General features: G+C 39.4%; 4 protein-coding genes and 1 long non-coding RNA gene across 5 annotated transcripts; 1 reads left to right on the forward strand and 4 right to left on the reverse strand.

The window, feature by feature from the left end:
* The first annotated feature begins 4,869 nt into the window (after nt 1–4,869).
* Nucleotides 4,870–5,292, forward strand: LOC141620402 (2S seed storage protein-like). The gene has a single exon (XM_074437281.1). It carries the CDS (start codon nt 4,870–4,872, stop codon nt 5,290–5,292), a length of 423 nt encoding a protein of 140 aa, XP_074293382.1.
* Nucleotides 5,293–5,783: 491 nt separating this feature from the next.
* LOC141620403 (putative aspartic proteinase GIP2) lies at nt 5,784–7,073 on the reverse strand. The gene has a single exon (XM_074437282.1). It carries the CDS (start codon nt 7,071–7,073, stop codon nt 5,784–5,786), a length of 1,290 nt encoding a protein of 429 aa, XP_074293383.1.
* A 1,240-nt stretch (nt 7,074–8,313) lies between these two features.
* LOC141621908 (DNA (cytosine-5)-methyltransferase DRM2-like) lies at nt 8,314–9,893 on the reverse strand. The gene is made up of 2 exons (XM_074438043.1): nt 9,425–9,893; nt 8,314–9,171 (listed from the first exon to the last, which is right to left on the reverse strand). Exons 1-2 carry the CDS (start codon nt 9,578–9,580, stop codon nt 8,626–8,628), a joined length of 702 nt encoding a protein of 233 aa, XP_074294144.1. The 5' UTR covers nt 9,581–9,893; the 3' UTR covers nt 8,314–8,625.
* Nucleotides 9,894–10,086: 193 nt separating this feature from the next.
* On the reverse strand, nt 10,087–14,077 carry LOC141620405 (uncharacterized). Its single transcript, XM_074437283.1, has 3 exons — nt 12,970–14,077; nt 11,027–11,652; nt 10,087–10,365 (listed from the first exon to the last, which is right to left on the reverse strand). The coding sequence occupies exons 1-3, from the start codon at nt 14,075–14,077 to the stop codon at nt 10,087–10,089; spliced, it is 2,013 nt and encodes a 670-aa protein (XP_074293384.1).
* A 759-nt stretch (nt 14,078–14,836) lies between these two features.
* Nucleotides 14,837–16,110, reverse strand: LOC141621909 (uncharacterized). The gene is made up of 4 exons (XR_012532775.1): nt 16,062–16,110; nt 15,600–15,698; nt 15,143–15,221; nt 14,837–14,975 (listed from the first exon to the last, which is right to left on the reverse strand). It is a non-coding gene; the product is annotated as an uncharacterized LOC141621909 (long non-coding RNA).
* Between the last annotated feature and the right edge of the window lie 4,544 nt (nt 16,111–20,654).

The raw sequence follows: 20,654 nt of genomic DNA on the forward strand, positions 1-20,654 counted from the left end.
GGCCTTTCACCGCCGATCCATCGATCATTCGGCGACGTCCTGCGATCACGGGCGAGCCTTAGGGTGCAAATCAAGCAACGGTCTTATCCTTGTGCGGCCCCATCCTCCGAAGGATATCCTCGACAGTCCGGTCCAAAGTGGTACGCAAAGGAAGCAAAGTAAGAGTTAAGTAGAAGTAAATCAAAATTCAAGAAACAGAAACGTTGAGAGCAGAGATGGGCCTCACACCGACCCCACTCACCCTGCGCTAGGGCCGGTATGAGGCCGACATGGCAGAGCGGTTCATCCTGAAGAATGATCTGCGTCGGAGGAATCCATCTTTTCGACACCCCACTCTTGTCCGTCTCAAAGAGCCTCATCGCTGCCTTCTCATCCTCATTAAGAGGGACCTTGCGGCGTCCATCTTAAGCTTTTTCCGGTGACCCATCTGTCATGCTCCGCCTCGATCTCGCACCGCAAATTAACTTGGTCTTTGGAAGGGCGGCGGATAGTCATCCAAGCACCTCAACGTACACCCACCGATCTTTCCAGTCCTTGCAGGAGGAAAGCTTATCAACAGAGATGTAACCCGGCTCCACTTGCACGCTGTACCATCCGACACGACCGGGAAACGACGGCCGAAGGTGGTGAAGCCGACGGAATAAATTAACCGTTGGGACCTCCCCTTGAAGAGACAGAGCTGGACAAAGCCGACTATGGTCCTAATAGCCAACGGGTGCAGTTGGGCCACGGCGACGTTCATGGCTCTAATGATAGCCATGACGTAATCATTCAGCGGAAATCGGAGCCCGTACTCCAAGTGCCGGATGTATACGCCGGTGCAACCCGGTGGAGGACAACAGATGGCCTGGCCCTCCTCAGGGATAACAATTTTGTACCCCCCCGCCAAAGTAGAAGTGGCCCTCGAAAAATGTCTCGCCGGAACAACTGGCGAACTTATGGGTCCAGACGCGGTCAATGCGGACCTTACAGGCCTCGCCGTGATCCATAACGTACTGCCTCCCCTCATCAGGATGAGCCCTTTCAGCATCATCACCAGCATCATCACCGTCGTCATCATCATCATCATCGTCCTCCCAATCCTCCAAAGCTTTTGGATCGACTTCGGGAGACGGAGACCTAGGGCCCCCAGACCTTATCGGGATGGCATCTAGCATCTCCTCCTCATCAAGACGCGGCGGGAACCCCCGCGCACGGTTACTAGGCCCGGCATCAGCAGAAGACATGATTCACAACGAAAACTTAATGAAAAAAATTAAAAATTTGATTGTTTACCTTGAAGAAAAATGCTACGCCGGAGTAACAAGTCTGAAAGCTAGAGAGAGGTTTCGTCAAAGAAGGCTAGAAAGAAGAAAATTTTATAGAAAATGAAATTGGTGGCCAATTTCAGGGACTAACTGCCCTATTTATAGGAAAAAGCCCATGAAGAAGGACCAATCGGGCACACGACCCCATGAAACGTCAACCAATCAAAGAAGCGACACGTGTCAGACATGCAACCACGGAATGTCAATCGTTGCAACAGTTGAACGTCAATCAATGCAACAGTGACCAAGCGTCTTCAACACGCCCCTTCATATCTCTCTGCCTGTTCATCTTCCTCAAACAAATCCTATGTATCCGTTTATCCGCCGGCCACATGATCAACCAAGCCAGAAAGCACCGGCCAGGGGGCAATCAGAAACAACCGGCACTCTCCACCCTGGTCTCAGCCAGCGTCATTGCCTCTTTCCACATCGGATGTCCATTACACATCCATGTGGAGGGGGGATATGGTACGGCCTAAGCAGAGCCATGCCGAGGAAGAAGAAGCCGGGGCAAAAATTTTTACTTGCGCAGAATATACGCTCAACATACATCGGAGCCCATACCACGGCATAGACTACGCTGGGGGCAAATTGATGGGGCATATTCTCGCACCCGTGACGATCAACATATTGAGCAAGGTCAAAGATATCCACAAAGAAGTCAACGGCTTAGATGACCTAACCGACGCCATTGTCGGCTGTCTCTGGTGCCTCGGCGGGGACAACTAGCCAGCCGAGGCACACATCCGCGAACTCATATCCAAGACCCCTCGGCGGTGAGTCAACAGGGCCCGCCGGCCTGCCATGGGTCCCTCGGCCGAGGGGTAGATCAGTCTTTCCACCTGCTAGCCACTTGGCCACTACGTGACAAAAGGTTAAAGTCTATAAATACTCCTCAACTCTCATTGAGGAGGAGATCCACAATTTAACCTAAGAATCACTATTCATCTGGTAATATCTTCCTTATCTCTCTACAATATATATTTCGCCAAGTAACAACAACTTATCTCTCTAAGTTTACTGACTTGAGCGTCGGAGTGAGTTCGCTTGGCCCAAAGCCGAGCCCTCAGTTTGCTCATTGTTTCAGGAGACCGCAAGGAGGATTCAACCAAAGACGTCATTCTACAAGCACGGGTGGTAACATATAACTGCTCTGGAATTACACCCGGAACAATTAGATTCATGATAAGAAATGCTATCATTAGAGTATATATAGATTTCATATAATTTGCACATATTAAAAATGGTGTATTTCTTAGTATGTTATATGTCCCACATTGAAAAATAATATAGGTGTAACAAATATACTACATATAAAAAATAGAATTTTCCCACATCAAAATATAGCATAAGGTAGGTGATTCTATGATTAATTATAAATATGAGGCATCCTTGGAACTTAGGCATCAAACCAAAATCTTGGAGAGCTCTTAAAAGTTTATATCATTATATTTTCTACCTATAGATTTTATATGTCCCAAATTGAAAAATAATGTAGGTGTGGTAAATATACTACGTTTAAATAATATAATTAGAATTGTGTTAAAAAAAATTCTATCATTAGAGTATATGTTCATATCATTTGCACATATTTTAATTATGATAAAAAAAAACGTATGAATATTAATAGATAATATAGTATTTCCTTATTATTAAATGGGGTGGATGTCGAATTAGGTTCAAAAAATAGGGTGAGCTTTTAAATATGTTATTCGTCTCACATTGAAAAATAATGTAGGTGTGATAAATATATACTACGTATAAATAGTTTAATTGTCCCACATCAGAAGATTATCATAAGGTGGGGTGATCCCATGATTATAAATAGAATTTATCCTTGGAACTTAGGTATCAGTGTATCACCCCAAATATATTGAATCTCTCAAAGTATACTCTTATTATATAAGAGACTTTAAACATAATCTTGAATTAAATGTTAAAATTTTAAAGTTGTAACATTTTTTTAGGTGGGAGAAAGAGCGATAAAATGGTCAATATTATAACGGAAATTTTTCATGGTACCCTCTAATTTTGGTAGATTACACATAATACCCTAATTTTAAGTTTCTACATATAATACCCTTGTGTTTACTTTTTTCATAACGCCGTTACTCCTATGAGTAACTAAATGAGTAATTAAGCATGCCATGCTATTTGTGTTTTGTTATTTAGGTATTAAATGTTAGTTCATTAAATAAAATAGGGATTTAGGAATTAGATGATGAAGTGTTTGTGTAATAGATAACAAAAGAAAAAGGCGTCATAAGTAATAGAAGTAATGACGTTATGACGGAAGTTGTCAAATGGTATTTCGGGAAAGAAAAAGTTGAACACAGGGGTACCATTTGTAGAAACTTAAAATTAGGGGTACCATGTGTAATCTATCAAAGTTCAAGGTTACCATGAGAAATTTCCAATATTATAATGATATAGTTAATTAAATTTTCATTTAAAAGAGAAAGATATATGTACCAATAAAATAATAAAGGGGGTATTATTTTTTTAATTGTTATTTTATTGCCACACCATCAAACTTAACGTCCATTTAACAGCCTTTACATTAGGGGGTACCATGGGTAAAAAAATGGAATCTTAAGGGTACCATAGGGAGATTCTTAAAAGTAGGGGTAACATGGAAAATCTGACAAAATTAAGGGGTACCATGGGAAATTTCCGTATCTCAATTATGATAAAAAGAAAAATTGAAGAAAAACAACGTACAAATATTAATGGAGAGTATTTGATCATATTATTAAATTTAAATATAACTATTAGATATAATGAGTAGCAATTGTCCGTATTCGGTATTCGGGATCTGGTTGGATGTCGATATAAGTGCAAAAAAGATGATGTAATTCTGAGTATGTTATTTGTCCCACATTGAAAAACAATGCAAGTTTGATGAATATATACTACGTATAAATAGTAGAATTGTCCCACATCAGAAAATTAATCCAAGTTTGGTGAATATATATTACTTATAAATAGTAGAATTGTCCCACATCGAAAGATTAGTATAAAGTGGGGTGATTATATAATTGTAAATAAGAGTTAACGCACGCATATATTAATCTTTTATTGTTTTTGAAAAAGATATTTTAATAATATGTAAACAAATCATTAGAAAAGAATGTAAACATTAAACCTTATAACGTTTTTTTTGCATTATAAATAAGTTAATTATCCCGTTGCAACGCACAAACATTCAAACTAGTATTATATCAAACGGAAGACATCAACAAAGACAAACATTATAATCGGATCGGGACCATATTCTGATATTGAAATACGTGGAATAAAATCGAATGAAATTAGTTAGCCATGCATATTTAACAACACACACATCCATATAAAACCAACAACCCATGCATGGACATGCATGCTTACTTGATTGTTTGTACACTCCCTCACTCTCTTCTGATCAACAAAAAGTATACAATCCACGTTAAATCCATGCATACTTCCCACTCTCCTATAAATTCCACCGTTTCCCCTTCAATCTCCAACACAACCAAAACCTCAAATCAAATCTTAGAAACCAAATAACCTAAAATCATCAATAATGGCAAGCAAGCTAGTGATATTGGCAGCCACAGTGGCAGCCATGGTGGTACTAACCCAGGCCACATTCCAAACCACCGTGATAACAACCGAACTGGAGAACGAACACGGCGGCTCAGGACAGTGCCGTCAGCAATTAAGGGGACAGTGGCCAGACCAGTGCCAGAAGTTCATGATGCAAGGCATGATGAGGAGGCAGTTGAACCCATCTCGATCTCGAGGCGGCCGAGAATGTTTGTTTGATATGTGTTGTGAGGAAATGGAAATGATGGAACCACAATGCCAATGTGAAGCCATGAAGATGATGGTCCAAGAGATGAGACCCATGAGTCAGTCTCACCCTCAGATGATGATGGAGAAGGCAATGATGATCCCTATGTTTTGTGGTACTATGCAACGCAAGTGCTCCATGTCTACCATGTAATTCAGTAATTAAGCTTGTATGATGATGATGATGATGATGGTCATGGCACTACTCATGGTGTTTGGTGGTCATTATCATGGGTCATGTATGCATGCATGGTGGGTATGGGTTGGTTCCATCATGAGAAATAAATGTGTGTACAACACATCATCGTGTGTTTTTCTTAATTTGTAGTAGTTGTTGCTTAACTCTGTATTATGAGCTATTTATATGATAAATAAAGAATTTCTAGCTCAAATACAACTTGAATTGCCCCCTTTTGTTACTCTTTTCATATATATCCATCGTTCCTATATTCACCTGCGACATACTCCGTATTAAGTACTACACTATATATCTAGTATGTACTTAATTTAAAATCGATAAGAAAATTGCAGTTGACGCGTTTCCTTTAAATAACTAAGATTATCACCTATATGTAAGAATTTTTTAATTACCAAATTCAAATACAGAGTACAAAGTTGGCAAATGTTTACTGTTTACTGTGATAGCTAAGCCACAGTAGTGAAGTTGAAGTTAGCACATGAAATCCCCTTAGACCGCAAAGAACTGAACCCAATTCCATCAACCACACTGAACTCCAACAAATTCTCCTCCAGTTGATGCCCACCAATCACTATAGCCGCTCTCAAATCCGCCCCTCCGTCAACAAACCCGAGACAGACGACATCTGTATTCACTCGAACCATCGAATTATTCTCAAAAATCCTCCAGCTTACACTCTGCTTGTGCAAAACCAGGTCAATTATTGGCACCTTCAGGCCTTTGGTCTCATAGCACGCGCCGAATGGGTGCACTGGTTGCACCTGCTTAGCCCCTCTGAGCTTCTTGGTGAATGCAGCAATGACCGCTTTATAGATTGAAGTTTTCAGGAGAGTGTAAGGATGGATGGTGCTGATTTTAGTCCCTCCATTGCCCTGGCCATCTATGCTTAAAAGGGTTTTGTTCAGATTCACTATTTTGCCGTTAATCTTGATGGCGGTCACATTGAGGTAATAATCAGTGGATCGGTGATCTCCGTTTGGGTTTTGAATCATCGGTGAGAATTTCAGAGATTTTGACAAATCAATTATTGTTGGGGTTAGCTCATATTTGGCTTTGCCAAAGATAGCGAAACCAGGACTACGGCTAGAACTAGTCAAGCAAAGTGCAAACTTGAGAGGAAAATAGAAAACCTCATCACTGAATTCATTGTCAAATTGAGTTAGAAGAGAAGATCTACCTCTTCCAAACCCGACTACTCCGTTAGCCCCTTTAGGAAGGCCTTTCAATAGACCAGTGTTGGAGCATACGAAATCTGTGTGGGCTGTGACCAGTGGTCCTGGGTTGGATCCGTCAGTAGAATGGACAGTAAGAATGTCACTAGCCACCTCACCGGCATTAGACTTTCCTGTGATTGGGTTTGTAACAATGACACTACAGGTGTCATTGTTGCAGCCTGGACGGGGGTTTGGGCCTGAATGACAATCCCCACAGGTTTGCTCAGGCCCAAAACTCCCGCAGGGTGCTAGGCCGCACTGTGCAGCTCCATAGGTAGATGATTTGTACCCTCGACTGCAATCGACCCACGAGAATGGGCCTCCGAGGTCAACAGTCAGAGAAACGGGCATTGGCGGAGTCCCTTGTTGCAACTTGGCAACATATTGCAAAGTGGTTTGATCCTTGGAGATGGATATTACCATAGCGTCTATGTTGCCTTTGGCGACATGGAGTGTAGTGATGATGGTGCTAAATAAGAAGGCCTTGATGATGTTGCCATTTGAGGAAGAGTAACAAGCCATTGTAGAAGTAATTGAGTTGCTATCATTGTGTGTATATATATATATATATATATATATATATATATATATATATATATATATATATGCTTTTCTAGTTACTGACGACTAACTGTGCAGATGTAGTCATTAATGATAGTATGGTTATCAAGTCATGTTCTCAGCATCTTCGTTGAGATCAAGTCAAAGGTCTTATACTCTCAGTCTCAGCGCTTTCCTAGCGATTACCCAGCAAGTTGCACTTTGACATATGGATTCAAGTGTAACAAAAGTACAAAACAATTATACAATATATACTGTATTTCAAAATGCCTCAACTTGATATATTGATTGACGATACTCAAAGATACTCGTACTTGATATGGTACAACATATTTGTTATTTATAATGTATTCTGTGTGTGCTTGCACCGCAATTGCTTAGGTGCACTACACTACTTGGTATTTGTCATTTTGGTAATATATACTGTATTTCAAAATGCCTCAACTTAATATATTGATTGACGATACTCAAAGATACTCGTACTTGATATGGTACAACATATTTGTTATTTATAATGTATTCTGTGTGTGCTTGCACCGCAATTGCTTAGGTGCACTACACTACTTGGTATTTGTCATTTTGGTATTTACTACTCGTTATGACTTTTCAAATACTTGTGCGGCTATAGATGACCATTGTTGTCGTGCTTGTCTGTAACCAGCTTTAGATATGGAGTCATCTGGTTTCCTGATCACACCTCTAAATAATGCATTCCTTTGACAGCAAAAGCAAAACAGGCTCCAACACCATCAACAATGGAATGTGCAGCCCATTCTCCCTTCTCATCTCTCACTTCTTTTCGATTATTCCATATATACAATCCAAGTAATCATTAAACCATTTTACCTCCACTGCCTATTCTCGACTCTCAGGCTCTTCAATCCAGTCCAACCCCTTATCCATTCTTGCCCATTCTTCGTCTGGAGCAATGCCATAAACATTCCATACCCAAAATTAACAATTTAGTTTCAACAAGTTTAACTATCTCAAGCGAAATCAATGAAAAAATCTGAGGCAAACCAAGCTGAATCCCTACGAAAAGAATTTTACAAGGCCACCAATTCTCAGAGTGCTAGGTTTAGATAGGGCACTCGGGAGCGTTCCTGAACTAAGCTTTGTTAGTTTTCTCATAAGAAAATCTACATGTAATGAGAATCAGAATTCCCACTTAATGAATCAACACTTGTTTAAAAGTCTTTTCGTTTCATTAAAACAAAAATTCTCACAAGTTTGTACAAATCAATAGAAAGCGGACCAACAATAGTTCATAAGAATGGTGGTATTAACATCCGTCTTAAATGAGAATTTGTGAACAAACCTATTTCAACTAATTATGATCCAAAAGCCTAGGTGGTATGTTTTGCATCAAGACTTCAAGTATGTGCCCAAAATTAACTTTCAAAGAACTTTACAAAAAGCAGTTCATCAGCCAGCAACTACCTATTTTTCATCAAAGTTGTTGGAGTATAAATCCACTTGTGAGTCCCACATCGGTGAAAAAGAGAGAGATTGTCTATCTTATAAGGCCTAGGGGTGTTTCTCCCATTGCCAATTGGTTTTGGGAGATAAAAACATTCTTGGGCTTGTGAGTTAGACTTCTCTCCTCCACCGCGGGTAAGGCCAGACCCATCTCGTGTTTATTAAAAGTCATAACAGTGTCTAGAATCCTGAAGTACTGAAAGAACAAAGAAGAATGCTCCCCTAGAAGTCCATCTCTAGTCCTCCTATTCCCACCTGCAAGATTGTTACATGGGCTTCCTCCAATCACCAGATCAAACCCACCAAACTCTGTAATCCATCGTCTTATCATCCGATTATCCACTTTCTGCACGTCATCCAAATGGATCAGCTGACCTCGTTGCTCTGTTTGATCCCACCAGTCCTGAAATATCTTCCTACTGATTTCTGATATCTCTACTGAAACCACTGCCTTCAGTGGGATTCCGAGTCTGTGGAGGGCTACCTCGGCTCCACCAATGCCGGAGAAGAGGGACAAAACGGTCATTCCTCGTGGGTAGATGGGTTTCAGAACTGACAGGTGGTATGCAACTGTGTCTATCTGAAACCAAATATAACAAAACAAAGTAAAGATTAATGTGTCTTTATCTCTGCTATAAATTCAAACTGATCAACATTTGAATTAAACCATACATTTGATTTAGCAAATAAGGTGGTCAGGACTTGGGACAAATAACTTTTATATGCTACAGTTCACTTCTTTATCAGCAACACAAATCCAACTATGACAATTAAGAATTAACAATGACGGAGCTGAATATTACGGTGACAATTAATGAGCAAAGTTTGCAAACCTGAAAGGAGTTCCCTAAGGCTTTATATCTCTCAGTCCAGCCAACACCTCTGGTATGATCCTGTGGAAATCCCAACATCTCCACATCATTAGGTTCCAGTATAGCAACCTTGTGCTTTCCAACCCGAACCAAGTTCCATTTCTTGCACTGTTTCATGACATATTTTATGTCACTTGGAGACGGCGAACCAGATTCCACCCGCTTCCTATAAGCCAAGGTTTTTGCAGTGAGAAAGGATGATGTATTGATACTGAATATTACAGGTATATATATACTACAGCTATTGAGTTAAATTAGGATAGAAGCCTTGTACAATCAACTGATTTATGCTATTGCTATATTTACAAATATAATTGATACCAATTTAATACTATTGCTATATTTACAAATATTTGACAGTAAGAATGATATGATTATGAGGTAAAGATTTGATCTTGTTTATTTTGAATTATTGGTTGGTGAGATATTGTTAATACGCCCCCTCAAGTTGGACGTTCGTTCGATAAGTCCAAGCTTGTTTCGTAACTCTTGAAATTGTAATTTGTGCAGTGGCTTGGTGAGGATATCTCGCTATCCTGGTCTTTCTTTGGCAACATGAGCGATTCGAATGTTGTGGCGTTGGAGCTGATCTTTGACAAAGTGGGAGGAGATGGCCATATGCTTCATTCGGGAGTGAAAAATTGGATTTTTGGCGTAGAGTGTGGCGGAGATGTTGTCACAGAAGATGGCAGGTGGTTGAGTGACAGATATACGGAGTTCAGAGAGGAGATTCCGAAGCCAGAGAGTTTCTGTTGTGACAGAAGCAACTGCGCGAAATTCTGCTTCTGTGGTGGAGAGAGCAACACCTGTTTGCTTTTTTGAAGATCAGGAGATGGGATTGCGTCCCAGGTAGACAATGTAGCCTGTCGTCGAGAAGTATGTATCTTTATCACCTCCGTAGTCTGCGTCACAGAAAGCATGAAGACACAGAGGTGTGACTTTGTGGAGTTAGAGACCGTGGTGTTGGGTGCCTTGGAGGTACCTGAGGAGACGTTTTAGGACCGTCCAATGGTTGGCAGTTGGGTGATGAAGAAATTGAGCAAGACGGTTCACAGTAAATGCAATGTCAGGGCGAGTGAGCGACAGATATTGTAAGCTTCCAACGATGGCACGATACGTCGATTGGTCATGAATGGGCATTCTGTCTTCTCGGAGGAGTGGGGGTGATGTGGCCATCGGCGTAGTGATGTGTTTGGCGTCGGCCATGTTGTGTTTAACTAGAAGGTCATGTATATATTTAGATTGACTGAGGTGTAGTCCGAGATTGTTCGGAGTAACTTCGATACCAAGAAAATGTGATAGCGGTCCAAGGTCTTTTAGTGAAAAACGGTTAGATAGGTTTGTAATGAAAGCTTGTAATTGAGGTAAATTAGGTCCTGTAATGATAATGTCATCGATATAAATGAGCATGTATATGATGTTGGTCTTGGTTTGTAATATAAATAAGGATGGGTCAAAGATGGATTGACTGAAACCGAGAGTGATAACATAGGATTTGAGCTCAGTGTACCAAGCTCGCGAAGCTTGTTTTAGGCCATAAATAGCTTTTTGTAATTTACAAACGAAATCTGGTTTAGATTGATCGACGAAACCCGGTGGTTGAGTCATGAAAACATTCTCGGTTAGAGTGCCTTGTAAGAACGCGTTGTTAACATCAAGTTGGCGAATGGGCCAAGATTTTGTTACAGCTAATGATAGGATGAGTCGGACGGTGGTGGGCTTAATAACGGGACTGAAGGTTTCAGTGTAGTCTATGCCTGGTTGCTGTGTGAAACCTTTAGCAACTAGGCGGGCTTTATGTTGTTTAAGTGTACCATCGGGATTAAATTTGTTTCGATACACCCATTTACATCCTACAACGTTGTGTGCGGAAGAGCGTGGAACTAAGGTCCAAGTGTTGTTTCGTGCAAGAGCATCATATTCATCTTGCATCGCTTGGCGCCAATGAGGGAGGACAAGTGCTTGTTTGACGGTGTTGGGAAGGCTTGTAATTAAGGTTGATACATTAGCGGTTTTAGCATATTTTGGATTTGGTTGGCGTATATTATTTGTGAGTCTGGTTTTGACCGTGCGAGGAGGAGGGATGGGTTTTTGCCGTGTTTTAGGTGGAGCAGCATCATTAGTGTTGGTAGCGGAAGGATTAGTAGATGTGGCGGTGGGAATGTCGACCGAAGGAGTGCTGACTGGACCTGTATTGGTGATGGGTTTATCAACATTTGGCGGAGCAGTTGCGGAGGGTGTGCGACGGGAGTAGACATGTTAGACGGGATGTTTGGATTGCCGTGGGGGAGTAGGGGAGGTCGAGATCGATGATGGTGGGGTGCTGTCAACAAGAGGAATAATCGGAATAGTAAGTGTAGTCCATTCATCGATTGATGGAGAGGGTAATGGTTCCGAGTTGAGTTTTGCAAAGGGATAGATGTCATCATAAAATTTAACGTGACGGGAGGTGTAAATGCGATGGGTTTTTGGGTCAAGACAATAAAATGCACTTTGTGTATTAGAGTATCCTACAAAAATACATGGCACAGAACGGTTTTCTAATTTGTGTTTTGTATAAGGGCGAAGCCATGGGTAGCATAGACATCCAAAGTTATGAAGGTTGTTGTAGTCGGGTTCTGTATTGTGAATAATAGAGTAAGGAGATCGACCATTGAGAGACCGAGTTGGTAGTCTATTTATAAGATAGACGGCGGTACTAAAGGCGAAAGTCCGATACTTGGTGGGTAGATGTGCATGATTAAGAAGGGCGAGGCCCGTTTCAACTATATGACGGTGTCGGCGCTCGGCATATCCATTATGTTCGGGAGTATGCGGAGAGGACGTTGAATGAGAAATGCCATTGTTAAGCAAGGTGTTATTTAATTTGATGTATTCGCCTCCATTATCGGAGAAAAAATGTTTTATTGGTTTGTCAAGATATTTTTCGACCAGCGCTTTAAATTGTAAAAATAAACTAGTAGTGTCGGATTTTCGTTTTAGTGGATACATCCAAATATATTTGCTATAATGATCAACAAAAACAATATAGTACTTATAATGGTCGTATGATGGAACGGGACTAGTCCAAAGGTCTGAAAAAACGAGTTCTAGTGCGGAATTGGTTTTAAATGTGGAGGTCGAAAACGGTAATTTCTTGCTTTTGGCAAGATTGCACGATTCACAATGACAATAATCTGGAATAGTAATTGATAAATTTTTATTAATTTGTTGCATTACATCATACGTTGGGTGGCCTAAACGATGATGTCAAGATAATGAGAGCGGTCCTTTAATAGAGGTGTAAGCTTTCGGGTTTGAAGAAGACCACTCGTACACTCCATCTTTAACTCGGCCCCGGAGAAGAGTTTGGCCTGTTGCTATCGCCTTAATAAGAAAAGAGTCATGTGAAAAAACAACAAACGCGTTATTGTCACGACATAATTGAGAAATCGAAATTATATTCCTTGAAATTTTGGGAACATGAAGTACGTTATTAAAATTGAGTGAATTCAATTGAAAATTACCTATATTAGCAATCGGGACTGCAGATCCATCTCCAATTATGAGGTCATCCGAGCCGGTGTATGGGGAGTGAAAGGCAAGGGTGTCCAGATCAAATGTCACGTGGTGGCTCGCACCACTGTCAAGCAGAAAGTTCGGGTTAGGGTTTGGAGTCGCCTGAAAGTTGGTGGCAGTATGAACCTGAGGTGCGGCCGTTGACTGGCGGTTGAAGGACGGCGCGGGGAAGACGATGTTGGGGAAGAGGCGGCGAAACAGCGGACAGTGTGCAATTACGTGCCCGATTTCACGGCACCATTGACAACGCCCTTTGAAAGGACGGGGATTGGAATTAGTGAGAGGCTGAGTTTGGGCAACATACTGGTTGTTCGCCTGAGTTTGATTGGAATAGCGAGATTGGTTGCGATTTTGGTGGTGGCCGCGGTAGGCAGGGTTCGCAGAGGGGGTGAAATGGTTTGAGGTAGGTTGAGTTTTAATCAATAATTCATGTTGTAAAAGTTTTTCGTGAAGAGCCTCAAAACTGATGGTGGTGTCTCGGGCTCGGATCGTGTCAATTACGGGTTTATAAAGATCATAATCGAGTCCTTTTAAAACTTTTGAAACTATGTCTTCTGGGTCAATTAACTTGCCCATGAGAGCAAGTTGATCGACACAAGATTTGATAGAATGGATATAATCACTGATGGATTGTTCCGAGGTTTTAACTATCGAATCTAGGCGGTCTTTAAGCTGCTGAATGTGGACGCGAGAAGGATTCGCGTAAGTATGGGCAAGGATTTCCCAAGCCTCTTTAGATGTTTTTGCCCGAATGATGAGGGTTTGGAGGGCGGCAGTGAGGGTGCCCATTAGAGCACCGAGAATGAGCCCGTCTTGTTTAAGCCAAGACATATAGGCAGGGTTGGGGACTTCCTGGTTTGCCTCATTCATGGTGGTTGAGGACGGAGTTGGTGTTGAGCCATCGAGAAATCCGAATAAGATGTTTGTTAGTTGAAACCTCCATGAAACATAGTTCAAGGGGGTCAGTTTGATAACATTATTAAGATTCGGTGCGGTGAGGGGTTGATCAGCGTTATGCGGGTTGATGATGGTGGTGTTGGTGAGATCAGTAGCCATTGAAAGGGATGAGGAAAGAGCGGAGCGTTTGAATTGATGGCGTTTTGGTCGAAGTTGGTTGGATCGTGTGGAGCTCGAAGATACCATATAAGACAAGGTTTTTGCAGTGAGAAAGGATGATGTATTGATACTGAATATTACAGGTATATATACTAAGCTATTGAGTTAAATTAGGATAGGAGCCTTTGTACAAGCTATATTTACAAATATAATTGATACCAATTTAATGCTATTGCTATATTTACAAATATTTGACAGTAAGAATGATATGATTATGAGGTAAAGATTTGATCTTGTTTATTTTGAATTATTGGTTGGTGAGATATTGTTAATACTTCCTAATCCTCTCCGTAAGTGGAGCACTTCCTATACAAGTTAAGAGGCAATTTAACTTTTCCCTTTTGTCCCAAGTCGGCCACCACGTCTTTGTGTATGGGAGTGCTTCATGTATGGTTTTGGGGGGAATAGGAAGAAGAGGTTGTCTGTTTTCTATAGGAAGGTTATGTATATAACCTCTTTTTCTAGCAGCGGCTGAGAAATGAAGAGAGTCCACAAACTCGGGTTTTATGTAGTACAAACACCGGGAAATCTCATCCCAAACTCCCTTTGGAGTGCAGGCGACGTTTTCGTAGTAGAAGTAGGGAGGAACAGCAGCTAGTTTTGGGATCTCCCTCTTACTTACCCCTGTTGAGTACCCAGGAACCCCAAAGCCAATCATATTCTTTAGATTTGATTGAATCCCTGCTACGCATACTTTGAATCAGTTTACGGGGCCGCTCTATGGACCCAAAACTAGGTTTTCTCGTTTGGGGTGGTAATGGAGGAGCATTAGTGACAGTCTCTGCTATTTGAGCCGCAAATATGAAGTCGGTAAGTTCGTCTAGTGGAGCATCAGATCCTGAAATGAAAACCATATGTAAATAAGTTTTCAAACAAACAAAAATCATGTTACTTTCTATAAAAATAATACCCAAGAAAAGAAGTTACAGAAAAATGAAATATAGAGACTCTGGCAAGCACCAAAATTTGAAAAGATGAAACAATATGGCCTACTCTGCTACTCACCACATTGCTCGATAGCCTTCACCGCATCAACATATTGATAACCCATGGCAATGAGGTACGATAGTGTGTCTTTCGTTTCCTGCAAGGCAAAACAGATGACATTTACTAGCAGAACTTTTCTAGCTTAAGAAAACCTTTCCGGATTGTCAAGCTATAATTCAACCAGGAAGAAAAGTAGATTGAAACTTGTGTCGAGTATCAAACAACGGTAACATGTAAAAAGACATTCAGGACACAAGGTATACAAAGATGAAGTTAACAAAATCTACTGATAATCCCAAGATTGCCCCTTTAAAATGGATATATTGACAACATCATGGAATGGGAAAGAAAACCAACAGTTGTAACAAGCATTGGTTTTCAGCAGTTGTGCAGACTGTTTCACATTTTTCTTGTTGAAACAGGAAAGATCTAAGGCACATAGCTAAGCAATGTAGAGAAATTATAGCGCACACACCTCCACCTCTGCACAAGAACTATCACAGTCAGAATGCTCCTCATATGGGAAGCTTGCTCTAGATTGACAAGGGTGTTCACTAGGAAAGTTTTCAATAACCTGCATTTATGCATATCATGACAAAGTCAGATATATATAGTTGATTTACACTGAGTTTTAAATTCGTAGTTTTACAAAGCAACGAATAACTACAACACACAAATTAATCCATTTGATTATGATAGATGCATTGTTTGAAACTTTCCTGGTAAGCATTCCTGTCAACTGAAGAACTTATATAATACGCTGCCTATTTTGATGACGATTCTCAGAATCATTCAATTAAACCATTTGATTATGATAGATGCATTGAGGCCGGTAAGGTGTTTAGGCTACCATATTTACCATTTACCAAGGCCTTTGATAACAGGTTATCACATTGGAAGTAAAAGAAGCATAATCAATGGTGACGAAACCACTTACAGGATAAGAGAGAAGGCTGTTCAGAATTGCTTCAGTATCCTCCTCCCCTGTCAAATTATAGATAGGTTCAGAGCATTAAACAAACAATCGTATTAAACAGAAGCATGACAAAGATTCCCACCATTGTCCTTGAGGGCTCGAATGACCAGCTCTTCATTAAATCCCATTGCAACAAAATGGTCAAGAATAGCTGGATTCTGACTTGTCGATGAAGATGATACGGCATCCTACAAGCATTTAACATGATTATCCTTCTTATAAGCTATGATCTTGATTGACAAAAAAAGCATTCAGCAAATAAATAATAAAGACCTATACATGTTGATTGACATCTTGAGGAACAAGAAGATTAGACATTTCTACTACTTCCATCCCAAATTATCTCCCCTTTCGACTTTGATAATCAACTAATGACAACTTCGGTCATTAGTTTCTCAAAATATATATGAGTTCAATGTAGCATTCGCCATGATTGTTCATCAAAACACTTTTCCCATATTATTATTTTTTTTTTAAAAAAAGTGATACCATTGCATTTCGAAAGTAGTAGTCCTTGCATGTTGAGTACTAGGATCGGATGGAGGGAGTAGTTCGCAAACCTCAAGTCAATATAAAAGCTCCACAGTTAGATTGAAATAAGAAATAACTATAAGCCAGGTTACTCTTAAAATGTATAATAAATATAATAAATTGACTTGATTGTCAACATATATAATCTTGTAACTACTCTCCAAGGCTCCAACAAGTACATACCTGATCATTTTCAATCTCTTGAAAGAATTCCATCTTAAGCTCATCATCAGTATCCCACTCATAGCTTTCCACTGAACTGTCATTAGTAGGATCCTGCCAAGCAACACAAATATTATGAGACAACAAATGACTTTAAAGACGTCGATATTATACGCAATGGATAGCCCCGACAATAAGTGATTTGCCCTTAATTATACCTGATATAATGCAAATCATGTATATCAGTTTTGTACCCTTTTTAATTACCCCCGGATAATTAGTTATACTCACAAAGACATAATTCATCTCAAGACTAACTAAACCAACCGGATTAACTCGTCAATATACAAGCTCTCGTTAGTCGTTACCAGCCAGATTAACTCATTACCAAAAGGTTTAATTCAAGGGACACAATTAAAGCCAAAAATAGGAAATAGATACCCAAAAATGGAAGGAAACACACCATTGTGTTAAGTGACTCTTCTGCTAAGTTAGTACTGAACTAGAGACTTTCTTGCGGGAGGATTTATTAGCTCGACTTTGTTCCCAAAAGCATGCAAATAGAGAAACGTTAAAAGTAATATTGTCTAAATACATTACATGATAGAGAAGCCTTTCCATTTTCCTCGTAAGAGAATCTCTACACTTTCTCCACTACTTGCATGATTATAGCCACTAACTCCATGTTTTTGGCCCATGTTCATGGTGGTGGTTAGGCCACTAACTTTGTGGTTATGGTGCTAATTAACCACTATAAATAGACAAGTGTAGTCATTTGAGAAACACACATCTTCATATATCTTTACTATCTTCTCTATGATAATTTTGAGCATACCATATGAGTTCCAACTCCTAATAGTTGAGTACACAACTTTTAGGAGTGTTGTGTGACCTTGGGGACCAAGGGCAGCCCAAAGGGCGAGCGATTCAGCTCTTTGCACCGGGGCCCAATGGTATAAGGGGCCCAAAAATTTAATAGTCCATTAATATTTGATTCTTTGAAAATTAATTGTTTCTATAGCCGTAATATGTTATATTATCTATACCGTTAATACCCATTCGCTTCCCTAATTCAGTGGCATTAATTACATATTTATGTGAGAGAGTGAAATTTAGTAAGTTTTTTTTTCTTTTTTTGCCTTCTTTCTCTATTCTTCATCATCTATCCTCCATTGTTCTAAATTTTTTGTTTCATACGACTTACTCCCATAGTTAGGAATTATTTCTTTGCAGTTTTTTTTTGCACTATAACCCTTAAACTCTAAACTTCAAAATCATTTATCGATCGACATGTATTAAATTTAAACAAATTTAGGGTTACTTTTTCGTTGAAATTATCGCCCCGAATCAGGGGCGAATATGTGATTCTTCAATTATTATATGGGTTGAAAGTCATATTGATTGTCATTATTGTGTATATTTTATGCTCTTTAAAGGTATGAATTGTGTCTGTATTCATGAAACTGATCAAATTACGGGTCGATTTACGGCCCCAAATTGACATTTTGAACAGGGCCTCTCAAATTCATTGGTCGCCTCTATTGGGGACGACGCCTATATCGATTTGTACCGTAGTCGGGGCGATTTCGTTTCTCATTCAGTGGCCTTCATACCACGACACAACATATATTTTCTCAATATATCTTCGGCCCTATAGTGACCTATATTTCCAACAATTGAGAAATGAAATCTTGTCACTATTATTGTTGTTGTGTTCTCGTCATTGAGAATCATTTGATTGGAGAAAATATTTATTTTCGTCTAGAAGATTCAGCCCGTAGGGAGTGAGACAGCACGTCGGTATTTTGGCCATAACTCGGTCTCTAGACCTTTGTTTGAGGCGTGTAATATGGCGTTGGAAAGCTAAGAAGAAGGACTACAACTTTGTAGTTGAAGCCGTGAGCAGATTCTATCATTTAACATCCTTAAAATAGACAATAATGCCATGGTAGTGTGCTGGAAAGCTTATGAAGATTCATAAAAGAATGGTATTATCTATAATTTTATTGCTCAATTCATTCTTGTGATTAAGGTATGTTCCCATGAATTTACTTTACAAATATTTATGATGATAAATATGAAGGTTTGGTCAAATTATATATGCCTTAATCATTCATATGTTTAAGCTACTACTTTATTTGGTAAGACATGTCTATAATCTTGGTAAAATTACTTTTAATAATTGATTTCGAGATTATGTGAATGAAATTGTTCCAAGATTTTGAATTACAAGTAGCTAGAATGATTGAGTGACCAAGATATTGTTATGTGTATAATATGTTTATCAAGCAAAATACTTCACACATTTGGATTGATTATTTAGTTTTGATTATGAGATGAACTAAAATTGATATTTGAGTTATGAACCAAATGTGGGGGTTAAATATTTTGTTTTAAATTGATATAGTATCTTGAACATGTGTGACAAAAATTGGAAATGATTATTTGTCAAAGCTTCATAAAAGTAGATTATGGAGAACATAATTTGTCAATGATTATATGATATTTAAAAGTTGAGATGATGAATGAATGAATAATGTGTATATTTTGTTTGAACGATTATGTTTGTCACTAATAACATGTGGGGGAAGACGTTCAACTTATTTGATAAATTTATTCATCAAGTTTAGAGTCGATATCTTATAATTTGTGAAGAGTATGTATATCTTTGATTGTGGGGGTGTAGAGAAAATGATAATCGCATGTTTTATACGTGACTAATTGAACTAAAATTAGAAGTATTAATTTGTTGGATAATGGCTATGTCAATAAATAATGGTTGTGTAAGGTTCAATTATTTATGTTACATTTTACTTACACCACACTATATGAGATTATGATAATTGATTTTATGTTTGTAAGAAGTCAAATTCTTTTTGTAAAATATTGTGGATTTGCAAAGAGTAAATATAAGTGAAACAATCATCGAGATTCGTTATTTTCTAATATAAGAATGATGATATATATAGAGCTTTTAGTGAATAATAATATGATTTTGGGTGCAAAATCACAAACACTACGTATATGCTTTATTCTATGTCAATTTATTAGAAAGAGAAAATAATAAAGAAGATTATTTGTTCTTTTAAACGACATGAGAGTGGAGCTCTATATTTAATTAGAACAATGATGCTAATGAGTTAGAAGAGAACATGTTTTGACTATTGTGAGAAGTCTAATATGTATAATTATAGTTGCTTCAATGTAGCTTATGCAGCTAAGTACATTTTGTTTGTGTATTCATTACCAAAGTTATCATTCACATTTGGTGAAGTGCCTAAGGTGCAATATTAAGAATTGCACTATGTTGGATATCTAGAAAGATATTGGATCGGGACTTCGAGCTGTTCAATGATGCTATGTTGGGCAAACAGGTGTGGCGAATCTTGACTAACCCGGACTGCCTTATGGCCCAAATCATGAAGAGTAGGTATTTCCCGAACACCTCTCTCATGGAAGCAGAACTAGGACCCTACCCAAGTTATACATGGCGAGGGGTGTGGAATGCGCGAAAGGTTATTCTTTTGGGAGCTAGGAAACGTATCGGGGATGGTATGTCGACTTGGGTTTGGGCTGACCCTTGGATTCCGGGAACACAAACGAGGCGAGTTCTCTCACCGAAGGGACCCCAGGTGAATGATATCAGGGTCAACGATCTTCTAAGTGAGGATGGGAGTGAATGGGATCATGTGAAGCTCGCAAAAACCTTGCTGCCTTTTGAATGTGACCGTATAAAAAAATCAGAATTAGCGTGTTGAAACCGCAAGATGACTGGTGCTGGGATTTGGAGAAGGACGGAATCTATACGGTAAGATCGGCTAACCGCCGCCTGGTGGGAGAAGGAAACGATGGAGTAGGGCC

The sequence above is a fragment of the Silene latifolia genome, chromosome X, assembly GCF_048544455.1.
Source record: "Silene latifolia isolate original U9 population chromosome X, ASM4854445v1, whole genome shotgun sequence".
NCBI lineage: Eukaryota > Viridiplantae > Streptophyta > Magnoliopsida > Caryophyllales > Caryophyllaceae > Silene > Silene latifolia.

Excerpts from the sequence above, each read along its gene's own strand:
- LOC141621908 (XM_074438043.1), bottom strand. The coding sequence starts at position 9,580 with ATGAAACAGTGCAAGAAATGGAACTTGGTTCGGGTTGGAAAGCACAAG. Across the intron at positions 9,172-9,424 it reads CCTTAGGGAACTCCTTTCAG|ATAGACACAGTTGCATACCA; the intron begins GTTTGCAAACTT and ends ATTTGGTTTCAG.
- LOC141620403 (XM_074437282.1), bottom strand. The coding sequence starts at position 7,073 with ATGGCTTGTTACTCTTCCTCAAATGGCAACATCATCAAGGCCTTCTTA.
- LOC141620402 (XM_074437281.1), top strand. The coding sequence starts at position 4,870 with ATGGCAAGCAAGCTAGTGATATTGGCAGCCACAGTGGCAGCCATGGTG.
- LOC141620405 (XM_074437283.1), bottom strand. The coding sequence starts at position 14,077 with ATGGCTACTGATCTCACCAACACCACCATCATCAACCCGCATAACGCT. Across the intron at positions 11,653-12,969 it reads AGTCCCGATTGCTAATATAG|GTCCAGTCAGCACTCCTTCG; the intron begins GTAATTTTCAAT and ends TCACCAATACAG. Across the intron at positions 10,366-11,026 it reads ATCAATCTAAACCAGATTTC|ACTACGGAGGTGATAAAGAT; the intron begins GTTTGTAAATTA and ends TCTGTGACGCAG.